At 38.3% G+C, this 25,289-nt stretch overlaps 1 protein-coding gene and 1 long non-coding RNA gene across 3 annotated transcripts in view; one reads left to right on the top strand and one right to left on the bottom strand.

Annotated features, from left to right (window-relative positions):
* Positions 1-25,289, top strand: part of LOC307145947 — a 56,985-nt gene that overhangs the window by 25,370 nt on the left and 6,326 nt on the right. The gene's annotated exons all lie outside the window — the stretch shown is intronic.
* Positions 1-25,289, bottom strand: part of pax7b (paired box 7b) — a 54,306-nt gene that overhangs the window by 27,309 nt on the left and 1,708 nt on the right. The window contains exons 3-5 of one of the 2 annotated variants that reach the window (XM_079849597.1): positions 24,908-25,052; positions 24,546-24,674; positions 6,954-7,150 (exon numbers count right to left, since the gene is read on the bottom strand). In XM_079849597.1, the coding sequence (XP_079705723.1) occupies positions 6,954-7,150; positions 24,546-24,674; positions 24,908-25,052 (471 nt within the window). The remainder of the gene's footprint in view (positions 1-6,953; positions 7,151-24,545; positions 24,675-24,907; positions 25,053-25,289) is intronic. The other variant, XM_079849598.1, reaches the window with a different exon arrangement.

Here is a 25,289-nt window from a genome sequence, read left to right as displayed (position 1 = left end):
AAACTATAATACAGTGTTACTAAAATAACACTGATTAGGAAAAAACTAAAACAAAAGACCTTATATTAGAGGAGGAATATAACAGGGTTACATATATTACATTGTTATGCACCTCACTCTGCACCCTCAAGAGGTAACCCGTAAAATGGGTCAAATCTTTGCCAAAATCTATTAGTATCCCATTTATTTTAGTATCCCAAAATCTATTAGTATCCCATTTATTGCAAAGTTATCTAAACCTAAAAATCTTATAATAAATATCAAACAATGACAGAGAATGATGAATTAAACCTAGCTAACATTGGCCGAGAACCAATATGGTGCCAACTAAAAGAAAAAATCAAATGAAAATATCTCTGGATTTGACGTGTTTGAGATATTTAATGAACAAAAAGCCTTTCTTTATAGAAAGAAAGAAAGAAAGAAAGAAATGCCTCTGCCACATTAAGACACATTTTCAAAGTTTCATTCTAATGTGAGTCATTGAAAGGGGGAGCACGGCCAGTAACCTGCACCTCTCTGGGGCCGAGGCGCTGCCCCTGTGTATGCAAAAGAGTGAATGACATTGATCTATGCCTCAGAGGGGCCATTCTTCAGACTTTAATACACTGGCAGTGCAGTTAATCTACTGTTGTTTTTCAAATGGTCCCCTCCATTGTGAGTGGAAGTGAAAGAGGGGGACAATGGCCCTTCAATGAATTGGACCACAAAGAGAGGGCGTCCCTTTTTAAACAGCTCCTCAAGAATGACGCTTTCAGCCCGGGCATTGATCAAGGGGCTGGCATAGACATACTGTATGAGTACACACTCTTTCTCTGCCTCTCTCTCTTTTATCCTCCCAGGCTGCCCTTCACTCTTTGTATACATCGTGACAAAGAAAGAGAAAAATTCTGATTATTTTTCATAAAATCTGAAATTCATATGGTAGCTAATGCAGGCATAGAGAGCTGTTTACAGCAATATATTTTTGATAAATTCAATTGATTCTCAAAAATATGTCTTTATGGTACCTGGATACAATAAAATGAACTAAAATAAAAAATAAATAAAATAATAAAATAAGATAAATAAATAAAATAAAGCCCCACCCATAAAAAGCAAAAAATTTGGCATTCCTTTAAAAACTTCCTGTTGCATTCCCATTTCTAAACAAAAACTAGGAAACACCTATAAGACTTGGGGAAACACCTATAAGACCTATATAATTATTAACACACCGGGGGACTAATTACACACGTGGTTAGCGACTGCTTTGAGTAAACCTGTTCCCAACACCCATCCTTACCTCAACATTAGTCTACTGGAATTTTTCTAGATAGGTTTTCTTTTTCAGTATTAATCAATAAAAACAGTTTAAATCAAATAAAAGTCACCAGTACTCAACTATCCCACACTGCTCCTTCAACAATGCCGTGCATCAATGACCCTTCCCATAAAACCACAAGTCCCGCTGACACAAGCCCCATTACTTTACATGTCTTAGGTTAGGATGGCTTCTGGTATTAGTGAGAACTGGAGAGTAGCACAAGGCATTAGAAAGCGTGTATCTCAGTGTTAGAGGCTAGAGCGCCTGCCGCCCCGCACTCAATGGATCTCCTAAGAGGCTTGCTGCGAGCTGGGGCTTCTGAATGCGCCATTCTGGAACCCGATGGCAAAGGCACCTTGAGCGGGGATTTTCTCTCTGCCGCTCCTTCTAATTCCCCACTCTTCTCATTTCCCTGCTCAAGCCGAGACACAAAGCACACTGCCCAACTGAGATGGCCAACTCATTTCGTATTTCTGAAAGAGTTCAAAATAATTTCCTTAAAAGTGAACGGAGTCACTTGGCGAAACATTTAAGAGAGGAGATTTCTTGGAGTGTGGCTGAAGGAGCTGTTGTCTGATTGCATTCGGTTCGGAGGGAATGGAAGTCGAAAAATTCAATTCAATATACTCTCAATCTCCGAGTGTACAGGGGGAGTGGAAGAGACAAAAGGAAGGGAGGTAAATGGAAGACAAATCTGATTGTGGACTGTGTCACGATTTCACATTCCACATTCGGCCAGCATCTCATGCTCTCATCCAATATCAATCACCCGGGCCACCCTATCAGTTCCTCTTGCTTTCTTTTTCTTTTGCCGTCTCTCTCAGATGACGATGGTTATATGTCTTCCTAGGATTACCGTTTGCCATGCACAGGGCGGTTGGTGGACAGACTGGAAGACGAGGAGTAAAACCTGGATAACGTGATTGAATTTCACAGCAAAAAAGAACATAACAGTGGCTGAGAAGCGTAAAAAAGGCCGACATCAATCTCAGTGCAGGGCTCCATCCAGGGGTTTAGGGAATCTGGATGGGCAGTGGGACAGGATGGGTTGGGATAAAGGGTTGAGACGGGCTGGACTGGGTCCTGAAGGTAACAGTGTAGCAAGACTTTATAAAATGGCATGTCTCTTCAGCAGAAACATCTGCGAATTTTTCAACAATTCAACTTTTACTACATCCAGATGCCTTGGTTGAATTGTAGAAGACTGTTAAATACATGCACATCCTCTTTATTCCTTTTGTAATCATAAATATACATGCGTATATACATATATTTATTTTATCTATTCATTTAAATCCCAAATTTTTTCGTAGGTCAGGAGCATAAGAACAGAATTATTGGCTCCAGATTTTGCAAGGATCAATCAAAACGCACGTGATATGACTTCACATCAGGCGGCTGACACTTGTGCCCTGGAAATCCAGATTGGATCAAAGGGGGCTGGATTATAGAGGGGAAGTGGAGACATCTTCAAACCTGAGTAACACGTGGAAGGACTAACTCTCCTCACTCCGTGCCTGACAAGTATACACTACCAATTTTTTATTATTATTCTAATAATATTTCACAATATTACTGTTTTACTGAATTTATCAAATCATTTTTAGCTGTATTTTTATAGAAAATCTTGCCAACCTTTTGAACGGTCAAACCTAAGCCATAGTATCTAGTTTAATTCATTATTTATAATATAATATAAAGAGGAAGTTTTCATTGCGATAACGTAGCACGTCTAAGTTCTTCCCTCCATCTGTCGATCCTCCATGAGTTGTCATACACACAACCCCAAACCTGATACTTCAGCACATCACAAAGATTTCATGTCTAACTGAGTTTATAGTGACATAACTGCCACTGCCTATGAAATTTCCTGTAAATCTCAGATAATTCATCTCGTTTCTTCCTCTGGCCTTACAGATTGCAGTAAACCAGACAGACAGGCAGCAGTGCAGTGAGACCTGGAAGCACTTATCCCTTTGCTTAGTCAGATATGGATCACTTCCTCTGATTTGTCATACGGAGCAGTAAAACAGTGGAAGCATGAGTAACGTGTCTGTGGTTAAGAATAACCACAGTGACAGTGCTCAATGAAGACAGATGATATCTAATAGAAAAGCACCAAACACATAAATTAACACCTTTGACATCATTACTGATCCATGTCTGACTTCCTCTCTTTGGCAGCAGGAACACTCCCTCCCTCTCTCCCTCTCTCCCTGTTTCTCCCTCTCTCTCTCAGACATCTGGATACTGTGTCAGCGCAGCTGCACTCAAGTGGGTTGACACTGAGGCCGCGGGGTCTGCCAAAAGCCAACAGGGTCAGACACCTTCCCCTCCACAAAAGCAATGATCCCAGAGCCCTGGCATCTCCTTGCGAGCTATCTCGAGCCAGAGATCCTCACACATCCTCTGCTTGGCCTCTCAAGAACCAACTGCTGGGCTGTGACAGGGTTGAGAAAACAAAACATGCACTGTTGGGCCAATATATCAAGGATGTGGTGGTCTCATATGATCTTTGAATGATCTGAAGATTCCAGTCAAAATGGTGCAAAAGAGCTTTTGAATTCACATTCATGATTGGATTATCAGTTTTTACAAATATAACTCAGGTCTGACATACGCAGGTCAGAAGTGATATAATGTTTATTCACTTGTCTAATTAGCATCAGTCACCATAAACACACAAAAGGGCCAAATGTCCCATGGGGCTCCTTTCAGGGAGAGCTGAATCACTGACATGGCCAGCGAGAGATGTTCTCTCTACCAAAAAACCTGCCACGAGGCTACTATGGGTCAACTTCTTCCAAAATTGATAGATTAGATCCTTTTTATACCAACATTTGTTTTGATTGATTTGATTGTTTGGAACACAATTCATAAATCCAAATGCTGCTATTAAAACAAAGCAATATAAAGCGTATGCAGCTAATCACAGAAAGAGTAAGATATTTGGCAACTTGAAAGGTGGTGACGCCAATTTTGCCAAATGTGGCTGAGAGGGAAAGAGAGAGAGACAGCTGCATTTCAATTATGCAATGATGTCATTTAGGCAGCTTGCAAAGATCTGACATACAGTGTCAACATATTAAAACATATAATATTGTATCACAAAATCGAATAACCAAGTCAGACTGACCTTACATGGTATTTCACTATACATTACAACATTAATGTAATGTCCAGAGCATTAGCATTTGAAGGGCCCAATCCTGTACCATTGCAGAGGTGAAGCAGGCAGCAGGGGCATGGCGAGCGGTCATATTTTTTACAAGCTCTTGATTGATTAATGTAACTGGTGGAGAAGGGTTCCCAAGAGAGTGTGTGGGATGCTCTCTGATATGCAGCAAATTTTACAAGGAGCGGTGGTGGGCTTGAAAGTGGTGGGAAGAAAAGATCTCAGCCAAAAGCTGAAGTGAGAAATCCATCAGGAATGCACTCTCGCTCTTTTTATCCCCCTCCCTTTGCTCCCAACAGCTGCTGCCATAACTCTACTGTATTTTCCCCCTCTCATTGTTTCAACTATCCACATGGTTGACAAGCTGTCAGGACCAGTGGTGGGAGGAGCCAAAGTTCAATGCACTTTTATCCCTCAGATAATCTTCAAAAAAGTAGTTTTGTAATTTTGTCTACTAGTGTTTAGGTTCCTCTAACGTGTATTTTAAAAATATTTCTATAAATAGAAAAATTCAAGAGTTCAAAAAGTTTTCCATCAAAAGGTGCAAAGGTATAAGATCTTTTCCTCCATATCGTGACGTATATCAGAGTGAAACGGGTCATCAAAAAGAAAAGAAATGTAGGGCAGGACATGGTTCAATTTATCAGTCGGATGGGGGCACGTGAATGCGAACTTACAGTTGATTGCAAGAAAAGGCGGAGTTTACGCAAACTAAATGATTGGAGAAGTTCAGAAAACATCACCAGAGAAGTCTGTTGTTTCACTGGAGGATCGAGTTATGACATTTTGAAGAAAAAAATTAAACGAAACATGCATGGATGAATCGTTCACACTAACATCAATTACATGCATTTAGAAAATAGATCAGGTGAATTTTCCTTTCATGCCAACTTTAACAGATGCAGTGCCATGTTAGCCACCTGATTGTGTTGCTCTCTGATATGGCTGACAGGAAGAGGCCCGCTGTGTTTTTTAGCACTTTCTTTGAGATGAGCAGTTGCATTGTTACACGCATCATCAATCAGAGAACCTTAGTCCAACAGATCCAGTGACACTTTAGAGCTCTATAGACCTCAGAGCACATAGCTGAACTCTTACTGAGCTCACATTGTGCCATCTACATCTCCAACTGAGAGCATCAGTCTTATGAGTACTATATTAAACTTCATAGATGAGCACAATTAAAAGAATAATACACCCAAAAGAATTAAAATTCTGTCAGTTACTCACCCAAGTGTCGTTCCAATGACTTTCTATTTTCAAAAGAAGATATTTCAAAACTAAATGGACAACATTGGACCCCATTGACTTTGATTGTATGTATGCTTTCATGGTCACCATGATTTTGCCAAGTAAGATTTTTGTTGATCCTGGAACAACATTCCTTTCAGAAAATGTAGTCCTAACCCTACCCCTAAGCCTAAAGTTATCCCAAAAATCAGAGGGAAATGATAGGTAAATAACACTGATGTAGAAGCATCTAACCCTGGTTGTAAACCTAAACTAGACATAAACTGTAAACTTGCCCACTCAAATCTGACTGATTAATTGGAATGATATTAATCCTGCCCTAAAACTCCCCTGGCCTCAAGTGTCACCCCAGCGGCAAGAGGCTGTGGTCTATTGTGTCCTTGTTAGCGCACCCGCCTCCCACGCCAGAGACCCCGGTTCGAATCCTGCTCTGAGCAGGTAGAGTAGGACCGGTGACATTTGGTGCCGTGACCCGGATGGAAGTGAGGTTTAGGGGGGTGAGTGTAACAGACGTAGGCCAGTAAGGGCTGTGCATGTAAACCTCAAGAAACGCGCTAGCAACTGACGCTAGAGGCTGCCCACCTCCCATTCAACAGCAACCCCGATTTGAGTCCGGGTAACACACCACGTGTAACCAGTGGCTCGCGACACCAGTTACAAACACTTTAGTTCTGCATTGTGTAGCTTGTGGAGTTGTTGGACACAGGGCAGCAGGCAGCAGTTTCTCTGGATCTTTCATTCCCTCTCCCATGCAAGTACAATACAAAAGGGCCAGAAAAAGAGGAGCCCGAAACAAACTCTCCCATTCAGTTATAGTGCAAAAGGGAAGAGGCGGAGACAGAACAGGAAGTTGATTCTTGACATCACATCAATTAAAGGAGAAAGCACTCATTTCGGGCAGCTACATCATCAGGAATATGTAAATGAACAATTTTGTGTGATTTCTACTAAACAATACATACAATTAACAGTATAATTACTATACCCATTACTTGAACATGTTGCACTTGGTGAAAATTACCATGTGGGTCATACATGTTTGGAATGACATGAGGGTGAGTAAATTATTTCATTTTAGGTGAACTATCCCTTTAAGTTTTGTATACAGAATGACAATAATGGCTCTTGATTCAATAAAACACATTTTGAACTGCATTTCAGTCAAACCATGTGTATCTCTAGCAACTGCAGACACTACTTTAGTATTTGATAGTGTCATACCTGTACTCTGGCCTCGGTGAGCTTGGTTCTCTGGGCTAGTTCCTCTCTGGTGTAGATGTCTGGGTAGTGTGTCCTTTCGAAGGCCTTCTCCAGTTCTTCCAGTTGCTCGGCTGTGAAAGTGGTCCGACTGCGCCTCTGCTTCCTCTTCAGGGGCAGGTCCGGTTCAGACTCCACTTCCGAGCCTTCGTCCATTCGACCTATCAGAGAGGATAGAGAACGAAAGAACTGAGTGCGATGTGAACGCCACTATAGGAGTACAAGGCATCTACTTTCCATAGAGATGCACTTCCCAGAAAGCTCTCTGCTCATGAACACTGTCATGATCATACTAATTTTGATGTGTGAATGAATGTAGACACCCCCCAAAAAAACAGATGGATGGCGGTATGGTGAAATGTAATGGATTCATGTGGCTTTCAAGCGAATATTATTTCAATGCACAGCTATTTATATAAGCGAAGCTCTTGTAAATACAATCCCACATCAGTGCGCATCCCAGTTCGCCCCGAGGCCATAGAGGGAAAAGGGGGGAGTTAATCTCCACAGACCACCTTAGCGATCCTTGTACCGGTATTCTGTGCTAAAAATGAAACAAAACTGGCACTTTGCAAATAACTCAAGTATACGATTGAGAACATTTCATTAAATGCCATCCGCAATATATTCAATCTAGTCTTTAAAATACGAGCGGTGGATTATCTGTCAAATGCAGCCATGTCAACTATAGCATTTCTGTTTAGTGGTTAGCTGGAGAAAAGATGAGAAACAATAAGCCCAAATCTGATCTAATGCAAACCAGAGGTGTGTGGGTGGCAATTCAAGCTGAGTAGCTTAGTGATGAAACAAAAATGACACATTAGCTTATCCGTGCTGTGCAAAACAGTGACCTTTATACAGGTGTGTGAATTTCATTGCTAACTTTTTTGCAGCAGGCATTAATATTAATAGGTCTAGATTGATAAGTATGCTGGCAAAAAAACCTCACTAACAACAGAGTTTCCTTCATCCCATTCTTTAGTCACATCAAGACCATTTCCACATATAACAGGGAAGATCTTACAGCCTGTTTTTATCATTTCATTTGAGTTGATTCCTTATTTATTTCCAGTTTGGCTGGCACTGGGCTGATCCTTGAAAATCCCTTCAGCAGCATTGGGGGCCTAGCTCGGCAGACACTGGCCTTAATCCAGGCCATGACTTCCCGCTAAATTGAAGCAATTCTACATTAGTGATGGCTGAACCCTAGCTTCTTATTGGCTAATGCTGGTGTGGGCTTCCAAGACTGGCCCCTCTGAATATGGTTGATTATATAGGAGCTGAGTGGGCTGCGCTCTGCCTTTCCTTATACGTTAGGGATGTTTTTTTTCCCAAATAATCGCAATTCATCTAAATGAATCTGATATTGATTTGTACAAATTTGAAAAAAATCTCTTAAAATGAACATTTGACATTCATTGAACTGTTTCAATATACAAAAGGTTCTTTATAGTGGAAAAAGGTTCTTCAGATTATTAAATTCTTTACACTAAGAAAAATAAATGTTTTAAGAACTGTTCCGTGAAAGGTTCTTTGGGGTACTGAAAATTGCTATTCTATGGCTTTGCTGTGAAAATATCCTTTTGTAACCTTTTGTTTAAGAGTGTGTGTTGGCTGAAACTCTTCTCTGTGTACTTTATAGCATTAGCAGAATGAGAATTCCTTCAATTTTTTTTTTAACAAAATGGACATTATAACTGAAATGAATCTGGAATCTAATCAAAATTTAATTGAATCAGGAAATCTATATCAAAGCCCAGCCCTACACAATTTAACAGTGAGCTTCAAAACATATATTTTACACCCTAAACATTCGCTTTTTAATAGGGTCATTGGAAAGACTCGGTACAGTAAGAACTGGTTTTTCAGGCTAGGTGAAACACAAGAGGGATTTGAGAAGCAATTCAATGACAGTAAAACTTTTAGATGACAGCAGATCTGTTCATTCTGATTCTACACCATAGGGCACCTTGAGGCAAGTTAGAGAAATATAAATTCTTACAAAAAATCATAATGTTTGAAAAATTAAAAAATTGGTTTTATTCATTTAACCAAAAAAAGTTTTTTTATTCCCCAGATATGAGTTCAAATGATTCTTAGGTATACTTTTTTATATGAAAAATGTCATGTTTTTTCTTTGCCAGTGTCACCTGACATTGGTTTGGTTACAACAACAAATGCTAACCAAGGGCAACACCAGATTACAGAATGAATATGTTTGCAAGTCACTATATTTGTTTGTTGGACGATTGGACAGAAAGTCCCAAAAATAGCCTCCAAACAAAAGCCCAACAATGAAAGAGCCATCAAAGTGGCTTCGACTCCAGGCCAGCTCTGTCTTTTAATTAAACAAGGAATTATGGGATTACAGGGAGGTTCTCATTACAGGCCACTTGAGGAGTCCTCTGGTAGATGTCTTTTTGTCTCCCAGAGCTCACGCTCAGGAATTCTCGACGGATTACACATGGCCGTAGGACATGAGGCCGCATTAATTAAATCAATTCCTTTGCCTTTTCTTTTAAGATTCATTTTGCCAGAATTCTCCCCTCATCCAAACACTCAGCTAAAAACATACTCAAGTATACATATATATTGGAACTCATGTTCTTTAAATCCCTTTGTTGGTTTTGGAGAAATTGTGACAAAATGATTTGGTTTTGACTCGCCATGACGACCACTTAAGGCTGGTGCAGTGATCTATACTGATTGTTTTTTCCAAAAGGTAGCCACCACTTTCATTGAAGACACAACATGGAATTTATTTTTCTTCCCTACATGCTGCTAGCACTAGTAACTACCCAGAAATAAAACCCATCATGCCATTTCAAACCTGCATTTCTTTTCTTCTATGGACCACAAAAGAAGAAATTGTGAAGAATGTTTTTGTCCATGCAATGAAAGTCAATGGGGTCCAAAACAAAACTGCCATATAGACAAAAAAAACATATCTTAATTTAATTTCAACAGATGAAAAAGTAATGAGGGTGAATAAATAATCCAGTGAACAATCCCTTGTGGTAGAAAACCAAACTTGACTACTGTTTAAAAGTTTGGGGACAATTTTTTTATTTAAAGAAATTATTACTTTTATTCAGAATGGAATTCAATTGACCAAAAGTGACAGTGAAGACATTTAGGTTACAAAAGACTTCTACTTCAGTCACGTTCTTTTGAACTTTCAATTCGTCAAATTTTCGCAAAAATTTTATTACAACTGTTTTCAACATTGTTAAGAAATTTTTCTTGAGCAGCAAATCAGCCTTTTACAATGATTTCTAAAAAATATATATATTTATTTAATCTTACATACCTCAAACTTTTAAACAGTGTATATCCAGCCACAATTACCAAAGTAGATTTGTTTCGAGACAAGCCATCAGCTTCTCGGTTTCCCGACATTTTTACCTTCAGACAGATGAATGAAAATCAGGGGGACAAATCTAAGAAACCCAATTTGAAAGTCTACAAGCTTGATCCAGTGGTCCCTGCATGACTGATGACTATGTATTCTGCCACATCTCATTCTGCCCTTGTCACAACAATTACGATGTCATTTAGCTGCCATAACAGAAAACCCACAAGCTGCTCCTCAGCCAGCCCTGCAGAGACAGATAAAACCAGAATAAGTTTGACAGCACTCTCCTGCTAAAGGTCAGCATCTATCGCTCTCCTACTCGTAGTATAATGAGGACAGGATTATGGAAATGAAACAGACGCTGATGCAGATATGCGTCTAAACCTGGACCTCATCTTTGTCTCTGCGAGATCCCGCGATTGACATGCTGGGTCCCATCACACAAATGAGACCATGGCAAGTACCCAGATCTGTCGAATGTGCAGCGGCATAAATATAACGGAGTATGAAACATTTTGTCTCTGGTGGCCTGGAGCAGACAGCAGCGAAAGCTTTTGAATAAAAGGTAAATAGAGCAAAAACTGGGTTTTAAAAATAAAAAGAGCACTTTGGCCAAACCACTAATCGGAAAAGAACAGGAACATTTAATTACAATAAGACAACACTCTTAAATCTATTAAAAAGTTGAAGGAATGCTGATAAAATGTTTTTATCTTAAAATGTGGGCTTAATTAAAAATATTACCCATATTATCCTTTATCCATGTAGTCCTCCAGGGTTCCCAAGATATTGTTCAACTCAATATGTTTCAAGCAAAAGGATGCAAAAACACAGCATGATTTTCGAACCGAACAAGATAATCTGACAGCAAATGAGCGATGTTTTCATTCAAACAAGCTCTGACAAGAACCCAAATCCTATTATTTTACGAACTTAAAATTGTCTCTTTGCATCCCTTCAGTTATTAAGAGTGAACGTGCCCCATGGGATCAACCTGATTTGAAGCACTTACACATCAAAGGCAGTTAATCAGAGGAGAATTGGCCTAATATATCTTGAATAGGAATTCGATTAAAAGCCCTTTGGTGAAACTGAACCAGAAGAGTGGCTGTAACACTTTCAAACTGATTCACGTAGATTTGCTTCATACAGCCAACCTGACTGACTGAGCTTTTTTGTTGACAGCTGGGCATAAAACTCCCCGAGAGGCTACACGGCGGACAGTGATTAACCGCTACGGGTGAGGAGTGACTAAGGCCAAAGAGAAGTCATGACCACCCAACATAAGCCTTCAGACCACTTCCATCACCGATGAGCCTGTGAGCAGATGGGATATTCATCATCACGGCCACACTCAGACCTCTTTCTCCTCTCTGTTGTCTTTTTATTTTCATTCCCTCGTTCTCGCTCTCTCTCGCCCTAACCTTTCCTGCCACATCTCTGTGTAAAGAACTAAAGGGCCTGGGGTAAAGTGTTCGTCCACAGCTGCACATTCCACTAAGCTTAGCATGGTAGCACACATTTACACATTTGTCTTCATCAGAGTTGGCTCTCAAAACAATATTGTACTCAGGTTGGTCTGGTATTTCTGAGGCACACAACTGGCCTCCTTGTTTCCGACACATATGTACTCATCTTTTAGAGTCCAACTGGGTAAATCACACCGATGATTGTCCCATTTATTTCTAAATTATTACACTTATACATTCATATGTGGATCTATTTACAACTACTGTTTCATTCAAACTGTCATCCAAACATATCTGCACTCTCAGGCTATATGAATAAAATACTGTATAGATATATTCTTGCAGCCGCTTAAACATTCGTTTGCTCTTGCTTCCAAACAATCTCTGCGATTTAAGGTTATAAAAACCATAACTTCTAAAGAAAATGTCTGTGGTGTTTGCCAATCTCCACAATGCAAGGAGGTTCTAGGTAGTTACCATTTGTGATACACCTAAATTTTGATAACCAAAAACCAATTTGACTGCAACAACAAAAAATAATTTTCCGTTTAGCTGAAATCATTGATCGAAACAGTGATCAATGACACGTTTGGACTATATCAGTGTCTATTTCGTACACACAACATGGACTACAAGTAAACATGTTAGCAGAGTAGATGCATTACACAGTGACCAAAAATTATGATTAATAATTCTTATAATAAGTAAAATTTGTACAACTAAAATATCAAGAGGCGGCTCATTGCTGAAAAATTGTACTACGACTGGTTTATCATCTTTAAACACGACACCCTGAACAGCATAAGGAGTACAATCACCCAATCACCCAAATTTAAATACAGAAAATCTATTTCCAGTTTTTGGCTAGAGCCGAAACGTTTGTCAACTTTATCTCCTGTCTATAATAAAAGTTTTTTAGAGTGCAGACTTTTTTTTGCAATTTTGGTGTATTCATTTAGCTGTAAGTTGGTTGCTATGTGGTTTACTTACTGGCCCAAGTCAAAAGATGCCATCCCATAGTCTCTAATATCGTGGGCCATACATATGACTGAGGACCCTTCTTCAGTGTCAGTCAAAGGGATTGTTTCACTGCCTTATTGTCCAATAATCATAAATTTTATTTAAAAAACCACACAGTTTGATGAATCATTTATGTTTGCAGCACAGTGTAGGATAAGTTATGTGCCACAGTTTAATACCTATATGGTTAGGAATTTACATAGTAAAAGTATGAGCAAAGGTAAAGTATTGGTGATGTTACTAATTCATTTGGGTTATTCCAAAGATGAATCAAATCAAATACATTACAATGCTGAAAAACTGATGATGGTCAAACTTAATAGCATTTATTATTCAACACTAAAAACTATAACACCGTTAATCGTAATGAATCTTTTTTTTTTTTTTTTTTTTAACTGAATGCTACAAAACCAAAACACAATAGTCCAGCTCAGTTCAGATTTGCTTTCTGCTTCACATTCATTAATTTCTTTCCATGGAATAAAAGAGGGAAAGCGGCGTAATTTTGGCTCCCACAACAAACAATTAGCCCTCTTTTCTTTTTTTAGCATTCAAAAACATTTGAGAGAAAGAGAGGGAAGATGTGAAGGAGAGGTGATGGGTGATGCTCTTTTATAGGTCCTGTCATGTGTATGAAGGCTCAGTGGGCTTTTTGTCCAGCATGCCTGTGTGAGAGTGTGCTCACCTTAAACAACAGAGAGACTCGGGGGCCTCCGTGGCCTTTCAGGCCCAATAGAAGACGCACCTTAGGGGGCCATTTAAGCCTGAAAAGAGGCCTGACAACCCTGTGCAGCTCTGAGGGCATCAATAAATGCTGACATATTGACTCTCTGTGCCCAAGCGCCACTGGAAAATGCTGCCTGAATATGAATCCATTTAGGAGCAGGGAAAAGGGGGTGGCAGTGCAGAGAGACAGCGAGAGGGAGACTCTAAGGATGGCTTGTGTCTCTTGGGTTTTGAACGTTCTGGAATGTGGTGACTGAAAGGGAGTTTTGACAATGAAACTATAACTATTGACAGATAGGATAGAGAATGTGGAACATGGAATATGTTAGGATAATAAGACCTACTTTGGATATCATGTTAAAGAAATCATGTTTTGCTTTAGTTATCAGATCCACACAACATCAATGTGAAGATCACATCTGTTCTGCTGTATTTCGCTACACTGCTATTTAAGAACAACTCTGAAATGGTTCTTAAAATATCTTTAGGCAATTGGGAGGCGGGGGGGTGTTCTTTATAGATATGTGCAGCGCTGTCAATTTGGTGGGAAGTGCTGACTTAACTTGGTCAATGGAAGCCGGAGAGAGCTCTAATTTAGTTTCTAGCTGCGAGAAACTGAAAGGCAGGTGTCCGTTTACTTCCCATCTCATTCTTTCTTTTTCATATTGAGTTTTCATTTCCTGGGATTGAGATCCCGCTAATTGAGGTCAAAAGCAATCAGCACCGTAGAACTTAATCAAATATCTAAAAGGTGAGAAAGACGACAAAATCAGCCATTTAACCTACCGTGCCTATAGCTTATTAAACTACAGTGTGTGTGTGTGTGTGTGTGTGTGTGTGTGTCAGAGAGGACTGAAAAATGAGCATAATTCATCCTTCAGCACATTTCAGTTGGAACAGGAATCTGTACACCATATAAGATTTTAACTGCCCCACATGATACATTATAAGCAGAAAATTAATTTACTCATCTTCATATTGTTTCAAACTGAAAAAAAAAGTGGTGTAGGATTTACTTTAAAACAATTTTCACCCAGAAATTGCTAGTAAATACCCACAAATAATTACAAAGAAATGGCAAGTAACACAGTAAATTAATCTTGAAATTGAAGTAGAAAGACTGCAATAGTATTTTCTTGTAGAACGTACTCTAATAGTCTTTACTTTATTCTCAAGTTAAAATATATATATATTTTGAAAATTTTCATTTTTGTCCGTACAATAAAAGTTAATGTGGTACAATGTCATTTTGGGCCCATTTTCTTTCATTGCAGAAGAAAAAAGAAAGTCATACAGGTGGAATGACATGAGAGTGAATAAATACATTTTCTGTTCCCCAGTCATAAACATTAGAACCAGCTCTGACACAAAATGCCATTGTTAATATCCAATGGCCTCAGATAAAAGTTTCCTTGCATTACTGCAATAAAGTAAATTTGCAGAAAACTTTATGCTTCTCCATGTGAGGCCTTCCCTGTAAATACTTACAGTAAAACTGCAGCTGAACTTAATTCCATCCTCACAAAGATGTGTGTGTTATCATGGCTTTATGTCTTAGCAAACTACCATTTATTAAATGCAAAGCCTTCATCCGCTTTTCCCACAGCGGTGGCGTGTGTCTCTTCTTGAGATAAAACAGTTGCATAAACAAAAAAAATGCTGAATGTCAATTTTACCACTGACTTAGCTTATGGGAAATAAATCTTAATATATCAATGTGAGCTTTAAGTGGACAGCCTAGGGCTTAAATACAAATGCCAAAAGTGAAAATAAATAATAATAAAAAGGCATAATCATATTTCCTAAAGAAAAGCAAATAAATAGTCAGAGATGAAGAAAAAGTGATTTGAAATGCATCTATATATTGCATCTTAAAGAAGAGGTAAGCTTTTCTTTGAGCGGTCTATCAAAACACAGACCCTATAACATAAATGAGGGGCTCTGATGTCTTTACGTGCAAACCCGCTAAATACAATTCAATGGGGGGGCCATAATAACTCAACGCTGCACCCAGAACAGTTTTGAAATGACAAATCTCATATCAAGAGATGCAAAAAACTGTGTGCAGTACTTGCTTTTGTATACTGCAGGGTGAGAGAAAAAAGTCCATGTGGAAAGAGTAGCCTGAAGAAAAACTGACAATGGCTGCATAAATAAGCCCATTAGTTAAAAATGTACGACAAGTGCCTTGTTTGAAGCCAGCATGGGGAGAGGGGAGCGGGCTAGACTCCCTCACAGCTGCCCGGCCCCTCTGCTGCTCTCACACTGCCCAGCACATTCACCATTTAAGTTGGTGGAAAAATCTGAGCAAATTTCTGATTTGCAACACTCTAGGAACATGTTTATTGTCTTTGTGTGAGTGCAAAACACACATATAAATAAAGCTAATGAAGAATCTCGGGGTGAAGCCGCTAAAGAGCATAAAATGAGAAATTTTATGGCCATAAGTAGCGTGGGCTGACGCTGATTTTTAAGCCATTGGACCATGTGGTTCGGCACTAATCACAGGACTGATGCAGCGCAATTGCCCTCCTCACTTAATTACTGTTACCTATAAAATGGGCCATGCTTCTTTAACTGGACAGATTTCTAAGGGGTTTTTTGTTACCAGAACATATTATTATGGAAGTACCAACAGTTATTCGTAATCATGGTCTTTAGATTTAAAATCTAACTTCCACCATGAGAATTTTTAGGGTTAAAAGACCTTTTAAAGGGCTTTACATAACACCGTTTTCAACTAAAAACAGAAACTTTTCATCTGTTTTGGCCGTTCATTTACAGAACAGCGTCATTTTGGGGGCCTGAAAACGCAAACTTTTGAAAACGAAGTGCACGTTTTTAAAAATTATTCAGTTATCGTTTCCGTGCAAACTACAAAAACATTAATTTTTCAAAACATGCATATTACGTGTTCAGTATATAGGCGCATAGTGTTTCTTTACAAAGTGGCATCACCACCTACTGGCCTAGCATGCATAATACAGCGTTTTTAGTCGTTTTCGCGGATCCGTGTGAACGAGGATCGTTTTGACAACATTGTCGTCTGCACGCGAAAAACGATTTACAATTACACAATTACACAAAACAACTAATGAGGAAAACACATAAATCACTTGTTTGTACACATCGCTCTGTTTCTGAAAGACTTGTTTTTGGAGCTGGCAATGTGAAAGCCATTCTCGAAGTATTCTAATTTTTTTGCCAAAACTAAATTGCTTTGATTCATGTCTAAACAAGAGTCAACATTGTGGACCGGAGGAGAATGCAATTATACTTCTCGTGCCAGACAGAAAGCAATGCATGCTTCCTCGGCTTTCACTGGCCTCTTTATGGGTCCTCAAAAAATTACCCAATATAGACATGATATGTTGTTTGCGTAAAGGGACAAGTAAACAAGGCTGCTTGAAAACAACACAGAGAAGACAACCAAAGGGTATAAGTAAATGCTAGTATAAAACAAAGAAGTTACAGAAAGAAAAAAAGTTTCTGGCCCTATATTTGTTTTCAACATCAAACTGCCTCAACCTGATCTGTAAACTCACAGCTGAAATATTTAGTTGTAGCACATCGCAATAAACTCAAAATAAAGACAAACATTGCCAATAATCTGAACCATTAAATAAATAAACGTTGTGTCTCGTGCTCTTTTAATTGCAAACAAGCATTTGAAAATAAAGCAATAAAATCGATTAAATGATTTGGTAAATTCCTAATTCATTCAAACAGTTCTATTTAACCAGATATGGCATTAAAGTTGAAAAATTAAACACACCGCGTGTCTACATTTTGAAACCTTAAACCTTTACATGGAAGCCCTATAAATCCCATTGCCTGCATTAAGACAAAATTCAAATCCTACAAACAGGCAATTTCAAGTCATTCACTTGGAAAATGCTCTGTTTAAAATGTCAAAAGGAGGGTGACTCTTTTCTTGTGCTCTTAGATTACCATATTTCTCTCAGGCTTGTGACACCTGCAGCCCACTGAGGGCGTGCAGAACATAGGACTTTACTTCAAACAGCCCAAAGGGCTGTGGGTTTGGGTATTGACTGGGACTGAGCTCGTCCAGCTTGGACCCCTCCTACCGCAGATGTACATTAATGCAGGAGAAATACAAATCTGGGCAGCAGAAAGAAAGGCAGTTCCTTTTAACATGCTGTTGTCTAGCTTGATCGTGTCAGTTTGAGGGAGCCCATTCAAAGGTATTCATGCATCTGCTTTTGAGGAACAATGGCAGCTAGTTTATAAACTGTCTCTTTTGGCTGCCTAAAGGCTTTAGACACCATTGTTTTGCTCCTCTTAATAAACTTTTGGAGGAGTTCATCAACTTGCCTGAATAGCCTACGCAGAGAGGCCAAAGACACAAAATAACAGACGGTTGGCTTTCCCCTTTTCTTTCTCCCTTTTGAAGTGACTGTCTTTAAATCAGGAAAGAGGGCTGTCAGACACCAGAATAATTTTTGGTCAAACAAAAAAGCAAACCGCAGAAGGAACAAAAGTTAATTCACAGAAGAATGGAGGACTTGACTTTTTTAATGAAACTGATAGAGGTGCACCTTGAAACATGGTTTAAACTCTCTAACATCACATGGTCGATTTGTTCCTACATTAATTAATGAGCTAAATGATAATTAATGGCCTCCATTATGCAAATCTTGATGGGATTTTAGTCAGAGCAGCTTGAATTCAAGTAGGCTACTTTATTTAAAACCTTTTGTCTTATAGGTCAAGTAAAAACGTTTACTACAAATTAGTCTAAGCTTCAGGCCAGAAAAAAAACGACACTGAAATAGACAAAAATGTTCGCTTTTTAATTTTTGCTTATTTAAATTTTATTTATAAAATAACAGAGACATACTTTTTATCTTACTTTTTTTCATTAAAAATAAATAAATACACATTATGGCCAATAGGCTATTTCGACTTCCATTTTCAAACAGAGCCAATCCCGTTATTTTTGTCTATTCAATGACCCTGCATTAATAGTGTTTATTTAGCGCATTTGTACACGGACACCTGCAGTGGATAAAAAATGTCGGAGCAAATTCTCATTTGCCCAAAACACATACGTGGACCTATACGTTTCAACATTTGTCCTCAAAAAGTTATCGACAAATGGTTACTTTTCCTTTGGTCTGTTTATGAGTGCCCTGAACCACGTTTGGCACTCCTTCTTTGTGGAAGGATTCCCTTTTGTTAGATGATCAGTCTCCCATTGGGTCTCCAGACAGGATTCTTGGCATTTGTCGGCAAAAATGAAAGAAGGATTAAGGAATGGCTACTGAACACTCCATGGTAAAGGAGTGGGCAGCAATTCCCCCGATTCAACCCCCCTTCTTCCACTTTGGTAACTCCTCTTTTCGTATATTTGTATTCCCAAAGAGGCCATTAAAGCTGGTTTGAAAGCGATACGAACAATAAGATCAAAATCAACAAGTCGAGTCGTATGTTGAACGTTTGCAAGTCTTTGCTTGTTTCCTTAATTTGAACACCCATAAGAGGCAATTAAAGCATACATATATTAATTTCCTTTTTGCCAATAATTCCGTCTGGTTTTTACGCATATCCAATATTGTTGAAATGCGTTTATTTTACAATTTAGTCGTGTTATTTTTACTCGCGGCTACTCAATATATTCCTAATATTTTGCAGCTACAGCCTGCTATAAAATATGATGTATAAAATATTATATAAAATATTATGTCATGCTACATTCACGTAGTTTCAGAAATAAAGTAACAATTGGCTTAGTTACATAGCCTAGTTCTCAACCGATCCGCGTTGTTGATTTCGAAATGGTATTTAAATGTCTTTTGGACTAATGAATGAAACATAGAGGTTTTTTTATGGGTTTCACCAAGAGTCCCGTGCTCTTCCACTTATACAGGGCACCGTATACAGCGCAAAAGCGATGGCGAGTCCAGGGCATCAAAAACACTTTTGTGACATTACATAGGAAGCCCGGAGGCCAATACATTTATTAGTGTCAGCAGGAGTTTTCCCTAGTCGTTTGTTCGTTTTGTTCTTCTGCTCTAACAGGATGCCAGCCCCCTCAACTCTATAGCACAGTGCAAATCTCTGACATCTAATTGTATGATTGCCCAAAACATCCTATAGGTTGCAGGTATGTCAGGACTTCCAAAATGAAAACGTATTGGTTTCATTTTTATTAGTTTTGATTGTTATTGAGTGGGAAAGGATTGTGCGCTTACTTTTTATGAGAAGGGGGGAAAATCGCCATGTCTTCTACAGTGGACATATGAATTTCACTAAGTATGCCGAAATGTAAGATTGTCCCTTTCACAAAATAATAATAATAAAGAGAAAAAACAGCTGATATCCAAAAGCCATTCGCCTATGTGCACTGAGATAGTCCTTGTCCCACATGGCAAGAAATATTTTAATTAATAGACAGGCCGTCTTGAAAGCAGCACTGGCAGTCTGTAATATGATGAACTCCCATTGTCGTGGTGTCACCACCAATGTTTCCGATAAGAAAAAGCACCCAAGGATCAAAGACTATAAGCCTCTCAATTTCCTCCAGACGCCTCGACTTTTCTGCACCTACTTTCTATTTTTTTTTTTCTTCCTCTCTCCCTTAAACATCTGAAACACACAAAATCCTCTTCATTGCATCTATAGGAACCGCCCCAGGTTAACAGGTCAGCAAAGCTGTTGAAAATAATTGCATATTAATATTCTGTTCAAGGGGACTTACGCAATCTTTTGACATTTTCTAAATGATTAACGTCAAATTTATATTCTTTAAGACTGGCTGTGATGTGACGCTATCCAGACACTTTGACTCGAATATTTTCGACTATTTTTGCCGTACACAATATTTAGAAATATTTATTAAACAATCCACATACAACATGCTATTTAATCAATGATAGACGGAAATAATCTATCAAAACGATCCCAAAACAAATTCAAGGAGAGAGGTGTAAGAGATGATTTTTAAAAGCTGTCAAAAGATGTGAGGAAAACAGAAACTGTATTCGACATTTTCCGACATTCGATTCGTTCCACGAATTAAAGACCTGGATTTGGCGCAGGCCTAGTTTTTGTATGAACTTCATCCTGGGTGTACGTTTGGAAAATAATTTCCTCAGCAAAGTGCAGGACTGAAGTTAACTAGCATGTAATTCAGTTACACTGCAAATGTTTCACGAGGCAATGCCGTTGACACTAAACAGGCGCTCTGGTGTCATGATCTCTGGATTAGCATATTTCACAGCATAGTCTCATCATTAAACGATGATCTTGCAAAGAGATTGCTTATACAAACGCCAGACAGATCGGCAGAATTCTTACTGTCTCTCATTACTGTCCAACAACAGTTTTATTATATTAGGCATATATGTGCATTTTAATAACATCTGCTAAGCATTCGAATAGCAGGACACGCTTATAGAAGTGTCCACGTTGCAACATATACATTTTACTTTGATAAATTATGTCTACAAACAGTGAAAAGAAAAATATATAATTACCAGAAGCTACACATAATACTTGCACATGAACTTATTCTAACGTATTTTGTATTGAACTATCATTCTGTGAATACATATTTATTTGAATACTGTATTGTATAATACTAATAATAATATTAATATTAATATGAATAGTTATTTATTATTATTATTATTATTATTATTATTATTATTATTACAAAACGCCCCCCATCTCAAACTTCCAATGAAATGTGTTGGGTATAGCAGTGTAGGGGAAAGGGGAGGTTAATCCGAGTTTAATACATTGATGCACAGCGCAGGACCGCGGCTGTGATGATTGTGTTATCTCTTCCCAACATTTGGGTCTCCCTCAATTTCAGCCCAGCCAAATAGCTGCGAGAAAGTGCAGATGGAGTGACTCTCGATGCCTGAGGAAAAAATATTAATAGCTAAATAACTTCCCCATACTTTCACTAAATCTCTCTCTCTTTCTCTCTCTCTCCCCCCCATTCCAGATGGATTTGTTTGAAGTGGTCTCTCGACTCATCCCATGGTCTTCTTTCTTCAAACGAAGCTTATTTCAAAGTCTCAAGTATACAGTAACTTCGGTTTCTCTACAAATATCTGGGAACTACCCGCTTGCCAACGCTTTGCATTCTTTCGATGTAATTGGTCTTTTGCAGCATTCTCGAAAGGAATGACGAATGCTAGTTAAACATTCATCAATGCCGCCTTCATCTGCTATCGGAATTATCGTAAATAACCTACTAGTTTCCTAGTTAAAAAATTGGACATGAACGCCCTCTCAAGTCAAAATTTGAATGCGATGAGCTCGTAATCACGACTTCAGAAGTGGGAAGTAGGAAATTTCCTATAGCACGTGAAGGCAAATAGGCCTATCCGCCCCACAGCAAAAAAAAAAAGAAAGTAAGAAATGCACGTAATTCACCGATTTGTTTAAACGTTTTTTTTTTTTTTTTTCGTTCTTGTGGGATTAGTCCCTAAACGCCAATTGGTTTAACCAACTGATGTCAAATGGGCAAATCAGTCAATCTCCATTAATTGGCCGACAAATTTTTCTATGGGTCAAATGACATTTTATTGGTCGAGAAGGCTAAAGCACCACATGTGCGCCGCCTTTCATACTCAGATTCAAACACTTATTTAAGGGTTATGTGAATGTCAGAACGTGAAAAATAGGAGCACAACAACTGTGAAAATTCGTTAAATACAAAATGACAGGTATGCTTTGGGGCAGCTCATTTCAGAAGTTACTAAATAGACAGACTTATGTTTTAAACCAGCATGATTAGACCCATTTATAGACAAAGAGTGGAGTTTTGGCTTGGTTATGAAGCCAGGACTCACTTCTCTTTGTTCAATAATTTCACACCCATAGTAATACAAAACTGCCCAATTTGTCCACAAATAGTCTGCTTGGGGTCTCATTCATTTGCCATGTATTTGTGCGTCAAATCAACTAAAATAGACCAAAAAATACAATAAAACAAATATACGAACAAGTGTGAGAAAAAGGAAAAAAATCTCAAGAAATTGTGCCGAAGGCTAGCCAGTGAGGGCCGTTTAAAGATGAAAGCGAAGAGAAAGAAAAGGCTCAATTTAATCTGCTTTAAAACCTTTCAAAATAACGTTGTGCTTGGAACTCAGGCAGTGAGAGCTGATTGGGGATAAATAAGTTTCTTGCTATGCCTGTGAGCTATTACACCCATCTCCAACACAGCCGCTTGTTCAAAAGACACGTTTTCATTACGAACTCTAATAAGTCTTAACATTATTAAATGCCAGTTGGATGATCAAGTGAAACAAGCCCTGAGAAAAAATCTTTTTAAGTCTTGAAAAATATTGCACTTTAGCCCCATCTCTCTTGTATGACACTGGATAAAGCTAAATGTGAAAAGACATTGCAAAAAATGTAAGACAAATGTGGAGTAAATTGGGAGATGTAAATAAACATTAGGCTACTGATATTTAGGCTACACAAATTATTAATGAATCCTAGCAGAAATGCATGCATTCATAAGTTTCAAATAGGCCTATTCATTTTCTCAACCCACAGCGTTTAAGGCAATGGCAAAAATTTCTAATCACGGATTGTCACTTCGCATATCCGTAATCCAATAGCTGTGGCTCCCGCTGGCCTCTGAATAAAGTCCACAGAGGTTGTATGAGGGTTTTGAGTTTGCGCGCGCGCGCACACACTCGTAAACACAAACGTGGGTTCTAAAACGATACAAATCTGAGATCAATCGAGCACACAGTCATGTTAAAGGCCATTTTAAAAAGTGCAGAACGCATCCTCTGAATAAAAAAAAAGCCCTTTGCCATATTTTAAAATTGAAAACATTATTATTCCATGTAAAAAAAAAAAAAAAAAAAAAAAGACTGAATACGAATAAAACCGACGAATTTCCTATAGCCTACCAATAACCGATTAATGTTGCATTCATTTTAATGTTGAAATAACGTAATAGCGTAATGACGGGCCGAGCACCTCCTATCTAAACCACCTCTCTAAACGTCAGCTATATAGAAACACAATAGTGATTCCAAAAAGAGCAGTGGGCATTTCCAAACAAGAATAAAACATTTTGCACCCTCCAAATCTCATTCTATTCCAACAGACGATTCCATAATATTACAAAACTATCTACCAGCAGGGTGTATTGAATAATTCATCTCTCTATAGTCCTCCTCTTGGCCTTTTGTTAAAAGTTTTTCCCCCCTTTACGGGTTTTTGAATGTGAAAGGAAGGCTTCATTCCTTCTTTCGAAGCCTTGCTTTAGATTCCTCGCTCCAAAAGAACTTCAGTGAAGCAGAGTTCTTTGGACTGAGGTTCATCTTCAAGTGTAAAAAAAAAAAAAGTGTCTCAAAACGAAAATGTTTTTTAGCACTATTATTTTAAGCAAACAATACGACTTGTCTTTTTGTGGTTAATTATTCTACCGAGATAAAACAATGGACACGGCTATTTCATAATAGTGAAAAAAAATAATAAAATAAAATCGAAACCACCCGAAAATTATTCATATTATTACAGTGTTGTTAGGGGAAATGCTCATTACTCTTTGCCAGATGCAAGGTCTGTTAACGTGCGAATAAGCGTGCCGAATTATCGCGAGAACCAGCGGGCAATGGTGAACTTATGGGCTGTAATTGATATTGATTGCCACATCGGTCATCTGTCAGTTACCGTTTCCTCGGCGTCAAATCAAATGAGTCTGTTATACAAATAGATCAAGGCCTAAATACCATCCGTCAGAGCCAGTATAAATACACACTAAATCAAATTATAAATGACAGTTGAACAAGCAGAGAAATCTCAAGCGATGGGAAAGACGCTGAGCACTGACACAAAAAGCACACACCGATTTATTGTGCAGATTTAACAGATGCCCAATAAACTCAAGCGCAAAATTTATTTAAACAAGTAGTCAGGTGTTTTTCTTTTTTTTTTTTTTTTCTTCTGCATATAGCCTACAATCAGAAGACAATTTAAATGATTTACCTTTCTCTCCCAGTATGCCGTCAATGCTGTGCTTGGTTTTTTTCTCCCCACTGTCATCTTTTTTGTCGCAATCGTCCTCATCGTCTTTTTTGCCGAAACGCGCACGTAGAACCCGGCTGATAGAACTTACTGATGGGATAATTAAAATAATAATAATTATTATAGTAGGGAAATAATAATAATAATAATAATAACGTCAACATTACCTATACTTGTAATTTATAATTAATATAAACTATTATAGCCTACAAATAATAATAAAAATAATCTATTTTTATTTTCTGTTCAATTTGTTAAATTATGTACAAAATGATTGTGATAGAAATTACGCTGGAGGACATGAAAAAAAGGGGGTTGCTTACCAGATGAGGCCTCACCTGAGGGAACTGTACTTCTGTCACACACACCGTCCTTCAACAGTTTATCCCGAATCTCCCAACTAAACATGCCGGGATTTTCGCGCTTGTATTCTTCGATTCGTTTTTCGACGTCAGGTGTTGCCACCTGCTTTTGTGTTTGATAGAAAAGGAGAGGAGATACAAAGAAAATGGAAAAATAGAAAGTGTGGGTGAAGAGGAAAAAAAGAACAAATTTTAGAACAAATTGTAGCCTAGACTACATTAACGTGCTCAGTGTAAATATCCTTTTCTTCCTTCCTTCTCAAACGTAGGTTTTACGAAATCATTCATAAGCTAGACAAATAAAATGCACAAAATACAAAATACCCAGCTAATGATAATAATA

The sequence above is a fragment of the Squalius cephalus genome, assembly GCF_949319135.1.
Source record: "Squalius cephalus genome assembly, chromosome: 18".
NCBI lineage: Eukaryota > Metazoa > Chordata > Actinopteri > Cypriniformes > Leuciscidae > Squalius > Squalius cephalus.
This window is presented reverse-complemented; position numbering and strand designations above follow the sequence as displayed.